This window comes from Urocampus carinirostris, chromosome 11 (genome assembly GCF_059441175.1).
Source record: "Urocampus carinirostris isolate Australia breed hairy pipefish chromosome 11, RoL_Ucar_1.0, whole genome shotgun sequence".
Taxonomy (NCBI): Eukaryota; Metazoa; Chordata; class Actinopteri; order Syngnathiformes; family Syngnathidae; genus Urocampus; species Urocampus carinirostris.
In genome coordinates, this window is record NC_142359.1 from 10,488,520 (window position 1) to 10,502,271 (window position 13,752).

Here is a 13,752-nt window from a genome sequence, read left to right on the forward strand (position 1 = left end):
GCTTCCTTCTAAATCAGCTTTTCTTTTCTTATACTTGCTTAAATAATACAATGCACTACTAAAATGTGCAGGCCTTTGCCTGGTAGATTTGGCGATCCACGCCAATGGTAGCAGAACCTCTACAGCACTGTCGCCCAAACACCTGATGCCGTTTTTAGCTCCAGTCCAAGTTGTCCAGGTCAGGTGTTTTCAGATCATATGAACATTTCAGATGGTGTCAGCACTGTTTTTCTTGACGACAGCCTCATGGCACTTTCGACATTCTCATAATAAGCCACACGGTGGAGGTAGTCCTCTTGTGTGCGGAGCACAGGTGAAACAGCAAGCTGTTCTTGGATATAACTGGATAAAAACTGCAGTGACACACTTCTTTGAGGCTAAATTACTTGATTTGTAACAAGAGCAGAACAGGAGATACTTGAGTCTGTCATGATGACTCATGACTTTCACCTGTGCCCGCTCGTTTGCGCTAGCTGCTGCTGGCTACCTGATTGGTTCCCCGTCCTATGTAAGCCCAGTCCTTTCACTCGCCTCTTGTCAGTCTGTCAGCGAACATCTGTTTCTACAAGGCAAGTACCTTGACTCCCGTCGGTCGCGCTTTTTGCACCCATTTTTCACCCGTCTGTTCCTGATTTCCCTGTTTGTCTCTGGCTACAACCTGTTCTTTGACCCCGACGACATTTTGCTCTCCCATCCTGGCTTACGACCCGTTTTTGATCCCGACCACATTTTGCTCTCCTGTCCCGGCTATGGACGTGTTTTTTACGTCCCCGACACCACGATCTCCCGCTCTGGAAGATCCAGGTCCACATTCGGACCACGTTCTGATTTTGTGAGCGGCTTGCTTCCCGCGTCCAGCGAGCACCGGATCACGGGCGCTGCCTTTCCTCTTTATCTCAATAAACTCTTGGTCAATGTTACGCATCTGGGTCCTAATTCCGTTCTGGTCGTGACAGAGTCAATCTTTATAATGTTTCAATATTTAAAATGCACTCACGATATTTCAACTTTTTCACCCACAAATCAAGCAAAGTACTTGATTTATACTTCTAAATTGAATAGCAATGGAAGTTATCTATCAAACATGCTGCAGTTCCCTTTCAGTATTCTCTGAGTCACTGTCCGGTCGCTGGTGTTTCCTTACATTTTCGAGGAACGATGACAAGATAATGCATTTTGGTCTGTTACCGTGGCAACCACCAATAACAAAAACAGCAAACGACGACTTATCTCGTCTGTGTTGCAATCTGCCCCCTATTCTCCACAGTATGGTTTATTATATCTGTCGTCTACAGATATAGTGTAGGTCTTGAAAAATATTTTATAAGACACAGCCCTCATTTTTCTTTTCCTCTGGCACAGTAGTAAATATGTGCTCGTCTTCAGATCACAGTTGTGGAACCGAAAACACGTGACCTCGACAACTTAGAGTAGAGCTGAAAACGGCGTTAAATGTCCGGGGGACGGTGCTCCCGACTTTCTGCAGTTTATGTATGTATTTCCCACGCTAAAGGCATCAAGTGTGCATTGAGCTTTAACTACATGTTCGCTCATTGCCAAATATTATAAAACCTTTGGGCCCAGCAGAGATATCAGTCAACAAGTCGACAAATTCAATCACTTGCTGATTATACCTTTAACCTACTGTATGTTTTCATTTCAAGTTAGCTTTCCCAAGCTTTTTTTCTGAATGGAGAGCTTTTTCATTCTCTATTTGGCATGCAAATGGAAACCATGTGTGGAATGATGTTGACTGTTGATGGTTACTGATTTGTGTTAACCTTGTTGGAAATCCAAATGGCGGTCTTGGTTCGAGGTCGAAACTAGTAAGAACTCAGCTGCGGCATTTCAAAGGCGGCGACGGTTTCTATACGTTTGTTTAAAGTGCGGTCGCGGTTGGCTCGCGGTAAGAGCACACTTGCCAAAGATGCAAAATGTCTGCGGAATCCAACACGGTGACAATCGCAGCACGAGTCCAAGAGTTATTTCCTCTCTCTCCGTGTGCATGTATGGTCTTTCCTTTTTTTAGATGTGGAGAGTAAGACTCTACAAGGGGTAAAAGGCCAACATACCTTGGATAAATCAGGGCAGTACCAACTGGAAAACACCACATTGGACTACCAGAAACTGGCCGATAAGGAAGTGCTACTGATACACGGGCCTCTCGGGGCTGATTTCACCATCCATGTAAGCACAACTCTGCAAAGGTTTTTGTTCTACTGGCTGTTAATTTCTATGATTAATTTGACAATCCATCCATCCATTATCTGCACCGCTTATCCTCAGTAGGGTTGCGGGGGTGCTGGAGCCCATCCCAGCTATATTCAGGCAGTGGGCAGGGGAGACCTTGAACTGGTTGCCAGCCAGTCGTAGGGCACACAAAGACAGACAACTCGCTCGCTCATTCGCACCTCGGGACAATTTGGACCGTCGAATTAACCTGACATGCATGTTTTTGGAATGTGGGAGGAAACCAGAGTGCCCGGAGGAAACCCATGCATGCACGGGGAGAACATGCAAACTCCACGCACGGGGTTCGATTTCATGACCTCAGAACTGTGCCGCACACGTGCTGCCCTTAATTTGACTAATTGTATCCTTTTATTTCAACACACTATCTAAAATGTTTACAAATCTATTAATTGTAAAGTAGTGTTTAAAAAAGATATACATTCTAGGCTAAGATAAAATACACATATTTTATTATTTTCCTCTTTTTAAAAGAAAAAAATACTGTACTTCCTTGCTTATTGCTGTTAATGAGCACCCAAACCCTTACGATATCTGAAAATCTATCGGTTTAACTCCACCCCCTCCCATTTTTAACATGTGCCCTGCCGGCCCCCGCTTGCAGCAGCAGTTGTCTGGTGATAATGAATTGTGGCCGCATATACTCTATTCAGTTTAAGCGGAAAAAGGGGGAAAAAGCATGACACAAATTATCTCTCTTTACCCCTGCTCTCTGCAATAGTGAACTAGAAATGATGGCTTGCATCTAAATTTATTCTAGTCTGGCCACCGGATTGAATGGACCGATAAAAAAAGTGCTCTGCCTGCCCCTTCTCTTAGTAATAATTGACGAAGGAAATGGGCTAGAACGTCACACCTCTCGACAAAAGGGCATTCTCGTGGTCTTTACTCATATCAATATGGGATTGGGGATAATAGATCACAGCTGCACTAGTGCAGCTCATTTTACTGGAATGTGAGGAAAAAATGAGAAGCCAGACCTGACATAAGTGTGTTCCGCTGGTTCCCGCTCGAAGTAATATGCAATTGGGGATAATGAATCACGGGCATATGAGTGCAGTTTACTTTTGGTGAACAAAATGGCAAAAAGGAGCCACTGAGTTTGGATGGATGGATTAGCAAAAACGATCATACATCCAACCTTTCAAATATATGCTCCTTTAGGTTCAGTTTGGAGATGGACCGGACAGTGTCATCCAATACATATTCTACCAGCCCATCGTCCACCGGTGGAGGGAAACCGACTTCTTCCCTTGCTCTGTCACATGTGGCGGCGGTGAGAGAAATAATCACTAAATTGTGTAGATTTTTTTGTCAACAGTAATTAAGGATGGGGAAATCCCAGAATGCACTCTTATTGCACCAGAAGAATAAAATAAATACATACATTTTCCTCAAAGGCTTCAATTCTGTTGATGATGGTCTAAGTTGTTCTTGATCTTGGATGTCTGTTCAAGAGGCGTTAGCCTAGTTAGCATCTACGCCTTGAAGCATGACTCAGCACTCCTATCAGCTCGCCAGCCATGTTTTTGCAGCGTTGAGTCAAAGTGCAGGTTTCCTGCACCGACAAATATCACTTCAATAAGGGTGCCGATCAACAGATTGACATGCGCCAAACGCAGACCACACCATTTATCCCAGAGAACAAACACATACCTTAAGAGGCATGTCTCTCTTGGAAACGCCATTTCATTCCATTCAACTCATCTGGTAGCATAGATTCTATCAAGTGTACTGAATTCCCAATGTATTAGTTCAATTTCTAGGGTCAGTCTGAATTAAAATCTCCCCTTCACCTGACCAACCAGGTTACCAGCTGACTTCCGCAGAGTGCTTTGACATGCGCAGTGGGCGAGTGGTTGTGGACCAGTACTGCCATTATTACCCCGAGAACAGCAAGCCCAAACCCAAACTTCAGGAGTGCAACATGGAGCCCTGCCTGGCCAGGTGACAATGTCTGAATTGTTCATTTGAAGACACGAATGATAAACTCAAAGTGTTTTCCGTTGTCCCTTAGCGACGGCTACAAGCAGATCCTGCCGTACGATCATTACCACCCATTGCCTCGGTATGTCCTCCTGACTTCTTAATGGAAAAAAACAAATGTGCAATAAATGGGTACACATATGGACATCATTACCTTGCAAGGTGGGAGAGCAGCCCATGGACGGCCTGCTCGGCTTCCTGTGGCGGCGGAAGCCAGAGTCGCTCAGTCTCCTGCGTGGAGGAGGACATGCAGGGCATCATCCACACAACCGACGAATGGAAGTGCCTCTATACTGCCAAGATGGCCGTCTTGCAGACCTGCAATGCCTTTGAGTGCCCCACTTGGATGGCTCAAGAGTGGTCACCCGTAGGTTCATCGCTAAATGCTTTCTAATAGCCAAGTACTCCGTTATTTTTAGGTTTTAAAAACTAGCCAGCAGATGACATTTCAACCCGAGGGTTCCAAAATGCTGCATCGGATTTCTGAAAAGGAACAGTGTGTATTATTTGACCACTAGATGTCACTGTATTGTGCCATGCAACTGAAAATAAGAGCTAAATCGCAGAAGAAATATTACAACCTAAGGAGTGACCAAACACCGCCATCTTTCTTTTGCTTCTTTTCACTGGTTTTCAGCTTTTGGGCACCTCTAATAACAAGGAGATGGACAAATATAGCAGCTCTTTTGAGGTGTGATGAAAAAAATGTATATGTATTGACCCACATCTTGTTCCACTGGCAAATTATTTTGGTCATTTTAAATTTTTTTTTGACTGAAAATTATCCTAAAAGTAATCAGTGCCAGTTAAAGGTGCCAATAACTTCATTTAAGGGACAGTGTGTAATATTTAGTAACTCCTTTTGGTATAAAACAAATGTTCATTCACTACAAAAAAATGGATTTGACTAATAGAGAAAAAATCCTGAACATACCTAGGTATTTTTTATAAAGGTCAGGAAATTTGTATTTTTTTTGCATACCTCGTAGTCACCACCATGTTTCTCTGGCATCCTGCTGCTTCACTGTGCTCATTTGGCACCTATTTTCGCTCCCATTAGAAAATACAGTGCCGTCTAATGGTCAAATATTACTCAATGTATTTTAAAGGAATCTAAATGTGTCGCATACGCAGCCGATAGCATTGGTCAAGTTAGCAATGCTAATAAGCCTAGCGTCTTTTAAAAATGGTGGGACACAAAAGAAAGCGAATCCATTTGTAATAAACTAGCAGTTAGTTATGGAAAATAGTTTAATCTGTTGATGGAACTACTGCAGTCACGGACTCTGTGCATCGCAGGTTAACCCTAAGCCGTTTTGCTGCAAGCGGGCACGAGCAAAGTGCACCTTTGCCGGGCCTGGCGTCTCTTTTTTGCTGTTATTTCCACCTAAAATCAACTTTTATCAATTATCCCCAATTCCATATTGTAGGGACTGGGAGAGGGCTGTTTCTTTTAGTCTACTGTAGTGTGCTATTCTGGCCTGCCTTAAAATCAACTGCGGTGTTTTGGCCGCTATCCATTATCCCCAGTCAACTAGTCCTGAGAGCAGGGGACAAAAGAACAAACTGTCATCTACTGCTCTTTTTTTCAATCTTTTTGCCGGAAATGAATAGCACCCTCTTTTGTGAATTGGAATAACCTTTTGATATTTGGTAAATAAAGAAAAATAATATTACTGCCAGATTATTTCCTTTCCTTACTATTTTTACATTTTTCCAATGTATTTAAGAGCATGGATTTTTATAGTTAAAAAAAAGTTCAGAAATGGTGAAATAAAAAAACGATTTAAAATTAGCAAAACTGTCTGCCAGTGAAACAAGAATTTATTTGTTCAGACGGCATGGCAGTTACACAAAAACACAGGGAGGTTTTAAAAAAGAAAAACCTTGGATGCATTTTAACTTGCAAATTCTTCCTGGAACTTGCTGTTTAAATGCTTGGTTTGGCAGAGTACACATTAAGTTCACTCCTGTTCACGCAGCAGCAGGGGTTTTGGGACCAAACCACCCCCCTACCCTCATTGAGTCAAAGGCCAGGGCATTGAGTCAGTCAAAAAAGGACAAGAGTCGGCCAACTAACACACATCTATCACATAATACCTTATTTTCACGACTGTAAGGGCACATTAAAGTATTAGATTTTCTTCAATATGTGTGGCGCGAGCTATCATGCGGTGCGCCTTGAGTATTTTATAAACATGAAGTAAATGACAACATGAAACTTTGAGAGGAAATATGAGCATTAAATAGTGTCTGTTGAAGTATTTGCAGGAACGAGAGTATGTTTATCAGTATGTGCTATCACTATGTACTGTATATGTATAAAAAAGTATATCAAATGTGTTTTGTAACGTTCTACCGGTCATCGTGCAATATACAGTATACAGTGGAACCTCGGTTCTCGACCATAATCCGTTCCAGAACCCTGTTCGAGAACCGATTTGTTCAATCACCGAAATCATTTTTTCCATTAAAAATAATGTAAATCGTTTTAATCCGTTCCAACACCCTGAATGTTTACCATGAATGTTTAACGTAAACATGAAGCTAACCCAGGCTAATCGTACGTTCGCGTTATCGTAATCTTCCGTACGAAAGATTACGCTAACATGAACGTGTAAAAATAAAAAAATCAGGTCGTTTACAAGTCATTTAGCACCACAAGTGGCTAGCGCTTCATTGGAAAGGGGGCTCCGTTCCAGCACCCTGAATTTTGGGCTCAGTTCCAACACCCTGAATGTTTACCTGAATGTTCAACGTAATCATAGAGCTAACCCAGGCTAATCGTACGTTCGCGTTATCATAATCTTCCATACGAAAGATTACGCTAACACGAACGTGTAAAAAAAAAAAAAAGATAAAGAAAAGAATTATAAATAGGATTTCTTACTTTGTGGTGGTCAGCAGAAGGCGCATGCTGTATTCCCTAGCAAGATCGGAAACTCGCACACCTCTTTCATATTTAGCTATTATGTCGTTCTTAAAGGCAATAGTTGTACGAACAACTTTTCTTTTTTCACCTGTCCTGCTTGCACCGACCCTCTTCAGGGCATAGTTAGGGGCTAAAACACTCTGTTCACCGATATTAAAAATGAAAGCAAAAAGAGGCAAGTGCGCACGTGATAACAGTTGGTCACGAGGGGTGGGGGCGATCTACACGATCTACACCCGTACGCCTCTCAGCATCGCACTCTAGCGTACGCACTCACGCATTACCAGCGTTCGAACTCCGAATTTTTGACCGAACAGCGAAGCAAGAATTTCTCGAAATTTTTGGTTGAACACCAATTTGTTCGAACTGAGAGGCGTTCGAAAACCGAGGTTCCACTGTATTACAATATGATTATGCTTCGTGGCTTGTGCCCATCCCAGGCCTTTTTTATTTTGCTTATGACGGCTGATGTCCTTTCCTCAGTGCTGCTCTCACAAGCGAGACAGTACTTTTTTACAGTATCTTTTGCAATGACATACTTTCTTATTTCAGCATGCTGTTACTTCTAATGTGCATATGTAACGACCCTCAATCATGCACGACACAAGGGTTCACAGTCACTCGGTTTATTGCCTGCATTCAGTAAACAATGCAAATAAGTCAGGGCGTCTGTGCACGACTGCAGACATCTTCAGCACGAGGTGATATAGCTGAAGGTACGGCAAGCGTAGAAGCCCATAAAGTGCTAAACGAGAAAGACAGTCGCACATGCCAATGGCTTAACAAATAAATGTGGTTCCAGAGTTTTAACAGTAACGCAACAGAAACACACATTTTGTGAGAATTTAAAAAAAACTCAAATCAATCAAATTTTTGACATACTTTTCAGCATGCTGTTACTTCTATTGTGCATATCCACGGGAAACATTAGGTGGCGCCGTGAGATCGTGTATAATAGCTACGTACCATTTAGTCGTCATAATCGTCATTTTAAATAGTCATGTGGTTCCAAACACGTGATCTATACAACTTGAAGCATATTTGAAAAGGGTTCTTATTGCCTACGGCATATCAGTAATGTCGCCTCATCCTTGCGGGGTTTCACAGCCAATGTGAAAGAAAAACAAGTGAAACCTTCACGACCAGCACAAAGGGTAGACCCAATCGCGTAACGTTTACTCACAAGTTTATTGAGACAGAAATAGAAAGGGCAGCGCCCGCGATCCGGTGCTCGTTGGACGCGCAAAGCAAGCCGCTCATGCAATCGGATCATGATCCGAATACGGAAGTGGATCTTCCGTAGCGGTAGATGGCGGTGTCGAGGATAGAAAAACAGGTCAATGCCGGGACAGGAGAGCAAAAACGGAGTCGGGATCAAAAACGGGTCGTAAGCTGGGACGGGAGAGCAAACATGGTCGGAATCAAAAACAGGTTGGAACCGAAGACAAACGGGAGCGGACGGGTGGTAAAAACGGGTGCAAAAACCAGGACAGACGGGAGTTAGAGTCAAAGTGCTTGCCTTGTAGAAAAAGAGGTTTGCTGACGGACTGACAACAGGAGAGTGAAAGGACTGGGCCTAAAAAGGACAGTGAACCAATCAGAAAGCCAGCAGCGGCTGGTGCCAAACGAGCGAGCACAGGTGAAATTAATGAGTAATCATGACAGAAACAAATGAACTCTCAGCTTGAGCTAGAACCATCATGGTATAGGACACCATTACGTTAAAGGGTTCAATATTGGCGTCCATTTTGTATGTAAAGCCCGCACCCTATCATCAGGTGCGTCCAAATACAACAAGGGCACACCTTACAGTCGTGGAAATACATAAAAAGCAAAATATATAACTAGCTTTTTGTTCCCTTCCCTGCTCTCAGTGCACCGTCACGTGCGGCCAGGGTTTGCGCTACAGGGTGGTGCTATGCATTGATCACAGGGGGCTCCATGCAGGAGGATGCAACCCCACCGCCAAGCCCCACATCAAGGAGGAGTGTCTGGTGACTGTGCCTTGCTACAAAACTATAGGTAGGTTATAGAAGAGGAAATCTAAAAAAATCCACTTGACTTACAGCAGCCCCCACCCTCTCTCTGGTGTTTCAGACACTCCCCCAGTGGAAGCCAAACCCTTATGGCATAAGCAGGCCATAGAGCTGGACGAGGAGTTGGTCGTGAACGAGGAGCCCAAGTGAGTCAGGCAAAAACGGTCCTCGAAGTTAACTTAACTTCGGATGTGTTGTTATAGCGGGAAGAACCTGCGATAGTTTGCAACGTGCACCTGCACTCGGTGCTTGGCTTTGAGTTTAGAATATGTCATAAGCGTTATAAATCTGCAGCATGGATCAACTCAATGTATATATTTTGTTTATATTGGTTCCAGACCAGAAAGTATTTGCTCATGTGTTATGTTCAATGTTATTGTCTCGACTCAAACCCCGCGCAAATCTGGCGCCGTCTGCGTGCGGTCTGTATTTTGCTACTCCTTAAGGTGTGCGAAGGCACTTTTTGGAGGAAAACAGAGCGTTGCCAAAGGGATCAAGTATCTAAAATCTTTGATCATTGTTTGCATAATGTAGCCAAATTCCAACATTTGCCAGGAACAGGGGAAATCTGCTATCTGCTCTATTCCACAGACCTTGATCTATATATCTAAATTGAACAGCAGGTGAAGTTTTCTTTTAAACACGCTACAATTCATGTTCAGTATCATTGGAATCATGAAATGAAATGAAAATGAAATGATCTGCATTTATATAGCGCTTTTCAAGTCAAGACTTCCCAAAGCGCTTTACAATGTGCTTCACAATTCCCAATAGCGGCCGTGCAGCCATGTAAGGCGCTAACCTGCTTATTGGGGGAATTAGGGGTTCAGTGTCTTACCCAAGGACACTTCAACATGTAACACGGAGGAGCCGAGATTCGAACTGCGATCTCTTGATCCTAAGACGAGCGCGCTACGGCCTGAGCCACTGCCGCCCGTAATCATTGTCCAGTCGCTGGTGTTTCCTTTAATTGTCGAGGAACAAAGACACGCAAATACAATTTGGTCTGTTATCGTGGCAACTATCAATGACGACAGAAAAAGAAAACCTCTCACTCCTGCTGTATCTAGCCTTATTCTCCACAGTATGGGGCCGGTCACACAGCCGTTTGCGGCTGAATCACGGCTAAAATTTTGCGGGTTTTTTTTGCCCGTGGTTGCCCGCGATGGAAAATGCGCAAAATTGGCCAACCCGCTGTTCATCGGTGGTATGCCCCCAAAACAGACGCCGGCGACTGTTCCACTTCCTCATCGCGTCATTTCTGCGTCATTTTCTCGTGTGGACCACGGGTATAAAAGCTCCCGAGCCGGTGTTGTGCCCAAATCCGACTCCTACGCAACACCCACACCACCCCACCCCACCCCCTCGCGTGAACGCGCATTCTGCTGCGATCGCTTTTGTTGGAAGCGTGCATTGACGTTGGTGACTTTTTCATCCGCGTTAACAAACGCATTTTGTAGAATACGATCGCACTTTATTGTTTAAATAAACGCGTTATATAGACTAGGATCTCCCAATTGTTATAATTAGCTCGCTTTATTGTTTTAATAAGCGTTTTATATAGAATACGATCGCTTTTGTTGGAAGCGCAGCAGAATGCGCGTTCACGCGAGGGGGGGAGGATTTACCGTTCGATTACGTTCACAACAAAAACAAAGACTGAATGGTTTAAGTTGTATTACATTCCCAACAAATGCAAGACGAGGTGGTTTTGGTTATATGTTCGCCATTAAATTCCCTAAAAGTGAGATAAAACGAGGTAAAAGTGGTTGTAGTAGCGAGGGGATGCAAATCTCGGCAGGGATGCATTTCTCGGATAACACCGGGCTGTAGAAATCATAACCGCTCAAGACACAGTCCCGTGAAGATCAAGATTTCAAGCTATGGCATCATTTTTATTTTATTATCTTGAAAAGAAATGTCAAGAAATAAAAATGGATTAAGACGAGGTCACTACGCTGACGGGGATCCATGTTCACCCCCTTGACGTCTCGAGCACAACTGACGTGTGCTCGGCAAATCGCGCTGTATATACGCGGAGAAAGGCGTTTGACTGTCACACGCGTAACACGCTAATTTCACGTAATAACACCGCGATACAGGCGCAGAACATGCTATTACCATGCTCCACCCACGATTACCCGCTGAAATTTCCCGTCCTACCCATGTGTAACCACGCCCTGGCCGCGGCCAGAGCACGTCGTTCCGCGTCATTTCCGCGTCATTACCTCGTGTTGACCACGTGTGCGGCACGCGGTTTAACACGTGCTCAAACTTTTGAGCAGCTCAAAACTTTTTCGCGCGGCCAACCGCGTGTGAATTTCCGACCGCGAGTAAAGCACTGCTGTATCTCGTCTATATGGCGGTCTCAAAACGTCCAACAGCGCCCAACAGCGTCTGCTTCACGGCCAGAAATTTCTGGCCGTGGTTCAGCCTCGATACGCTCGTGAAAGGCTGTGTACCCGCGCTCTGAAGAATTGAGCAGCGCAAAACTTTTTCGCGCTGCCACCCGCGCGCGAATTTCCGACCGCGTGTTAAGCACTGCTGTTTCTCGTCTGTATGGCGATCTCAAAGCGTCCAATAGCGTCCGCCTCACAGGCAGAAATTTCTGGCCGTGATTCAGCCGCAAATGTCTGTGTGACCGGCCACTATGGTTCAGTACGGGATGTCGAAAATGCCCTGACGTTGTCGTCTAGAAATGTACTGCAATAGTCAATGTTCTCGTTTTGGTCATTGATATCTGACTCTATGATTCAGTATTCCCACGGTTATTATTATTAATGGGGACCAGAACCTCCCACTAAAAGTAAAAATCTGTGAAGTAGAATAGCACCTTCATAAAAGCCCCCAAGGGTCAAACTTACCTCAAGATAACATCCTTACTGACTGAGAGTATACGACTGCAAAGAAATAACAACTATAGATCTACAAAAAAACACAGAATTGCAGACGAAAGAATGGTCCTTAATGTCATTATTCATTAGTAGAACGAAATTGGATGGCTTCACTTTTCAGTTTTAGAAAGCAATTTAGAGAGCTGCTGGGTAGCTCCACGCTACCATCGGGTATCATCGAATTGAGCCAGGTCGCCTGGATGATTAAAATACAACTGTTCTGAATGTAGCCATTTTCCATAAGTTGTAGCGCCAGGTCATCCGTTTCATGGATTATGGATCTGGCGTTGGTGAGTAATAATTTCACAAAGCACCTGCTGGTGATCACAATTGCTTTGCGCTCTTCTGACTTTACTTAGAGTCCGATTGTAATGATAATTTTATTTCAGATTTTAGTTGCTAAAAGCCAGCTGTCATCATGCTTCCCAATTTGCTTTGGTGGCCACATTGATTTGTGCGCCCACACTGCCATTTGATTGACAGCATACACCAGCCTATCACAGTAGCACACATAGCCAGTCACATCAACTCAACACACATACATACAACCTGCCCTTGTGATAGTATTTGCTGTTTTCTGTCTGCTGCAGAAAATATTGCACGATGCGTTGATATCAATGACAAAAGAGACAATTGAATTCAACGACCGCAAAACATACCTGTCAACCTCCACGGCTCCATGCCCTTACAAAATATTGTTCCCTTACAAAATACAAAATAATCTTACACCATATTTTTTTTTTCAAATGTGTTTATTTATGTAGTTCGACATGTTATATTGAACATGTGTTTCGTTATATCATATATATTGTTAATTAACATTTTGTTTTGAGATAGTGAGTTGCTCGACGTGAATGAGGTTTATTATAAAAGAAAAGTTCAAAAATGAAGTCGCTTGGACGTTCACTCTTGAAGGAAAAATTATATGCAAATATAATTAAGTAGAATAATAGATTTCCTAATTCAAATTATTCATTCATTTTCTGCATTAAATTATTGTTGGTAATATACTGATTAAAGGGATAACCACAAACCTGTCTTTTTTCATTTTCTCCTTTTATACTTCCTTTTTTTCTTAACTTCTTTATACAACAATAATGATTCGTAATGTAATGCATCAAAGCAAGTGAGCCGTTTGAGAGCCGGCTCTCTTTAATGAGTTGAGCCGAAAAAGCAGGTTCTCTAAAAAGAGACGGTTTTCCTTTCCCTACATAACTACCACATTAAATCTGAGGCGGCAGACGTATGCGCACAGTAGCATCAAACCGCTCGCTTTGTTTGCAACGAAAAAAAACCTATACCGGCGAACTCGTTTGACTTGATTGATTTGCCGTTTCGTGATAGTCGGTGTATACCGGATGGTACCCATAATTGACAAATTTGCATTTTTCCGTTCAGATTTTCTTGTACGTCGTACACGTCTTACAATGCATGTACACGTACTTTGTACAGCAAAAACGTACTGGTTGACCGGTATGCGTAAGCAGTGAACTAACAATAACAAAAAAAACAAGTAGCAAGGGATTACCGTAAATTCCGGACTATAGAGCGCACCTGATTATAAGCCGCACCTACCACATTTCAGGAGGATAACCGATTTTGTACAAACACAAGCCGCACCTGTATATTAGCCGCATGCGCCCACATTGAAATA

General features: G+C 43.3%; 1 protein-coding gene across 4 annotated transcripts in view; it reads left to right on the forward strand.

Annotated features, from left to right (window-relative positions):
- Window positions 1–13,752, forward strand: part of adamtsl3 (ADAMTS like 3) — a 101,658-nt gene that overhangs the window by 72,096 nt on the left and 15,810 nt on the right. For all 4 annotated transcript variants that reach the window (XM_088347108.1, XM_088347110.1, XM_088347109.1 and 1 more), the window contains 7 exons: window positions 2,030–2,187; window positions 3,415–3,526; window positions 4,059–4,197; window positions 4,268–4,318; window positions 4,399–4,603; window positions 9,043–9,190; window positions 9,266–9,350. In XM_088347108.1, the coding sequence (XP_088203234.1) occupies window positions 2,030–2,187; window positions 3,415–3,526; window positions 4,059–4,197; window positions 4,268–4,318; window positions 4,399–4,603; window positions 9,043–9,190; window positions 9,266–9,350 (898 nt within the window). The remainder of the gene's footprint in view (window positions 1–2,029; window positions 2,188–3,414; window positions 3,527–4,058; window positions 4,198–4,267; window positions 4,319–4,398; window positions 4,604–9,042; window positions 9,191–9,265; window positions 9,351–13,752) is intronic.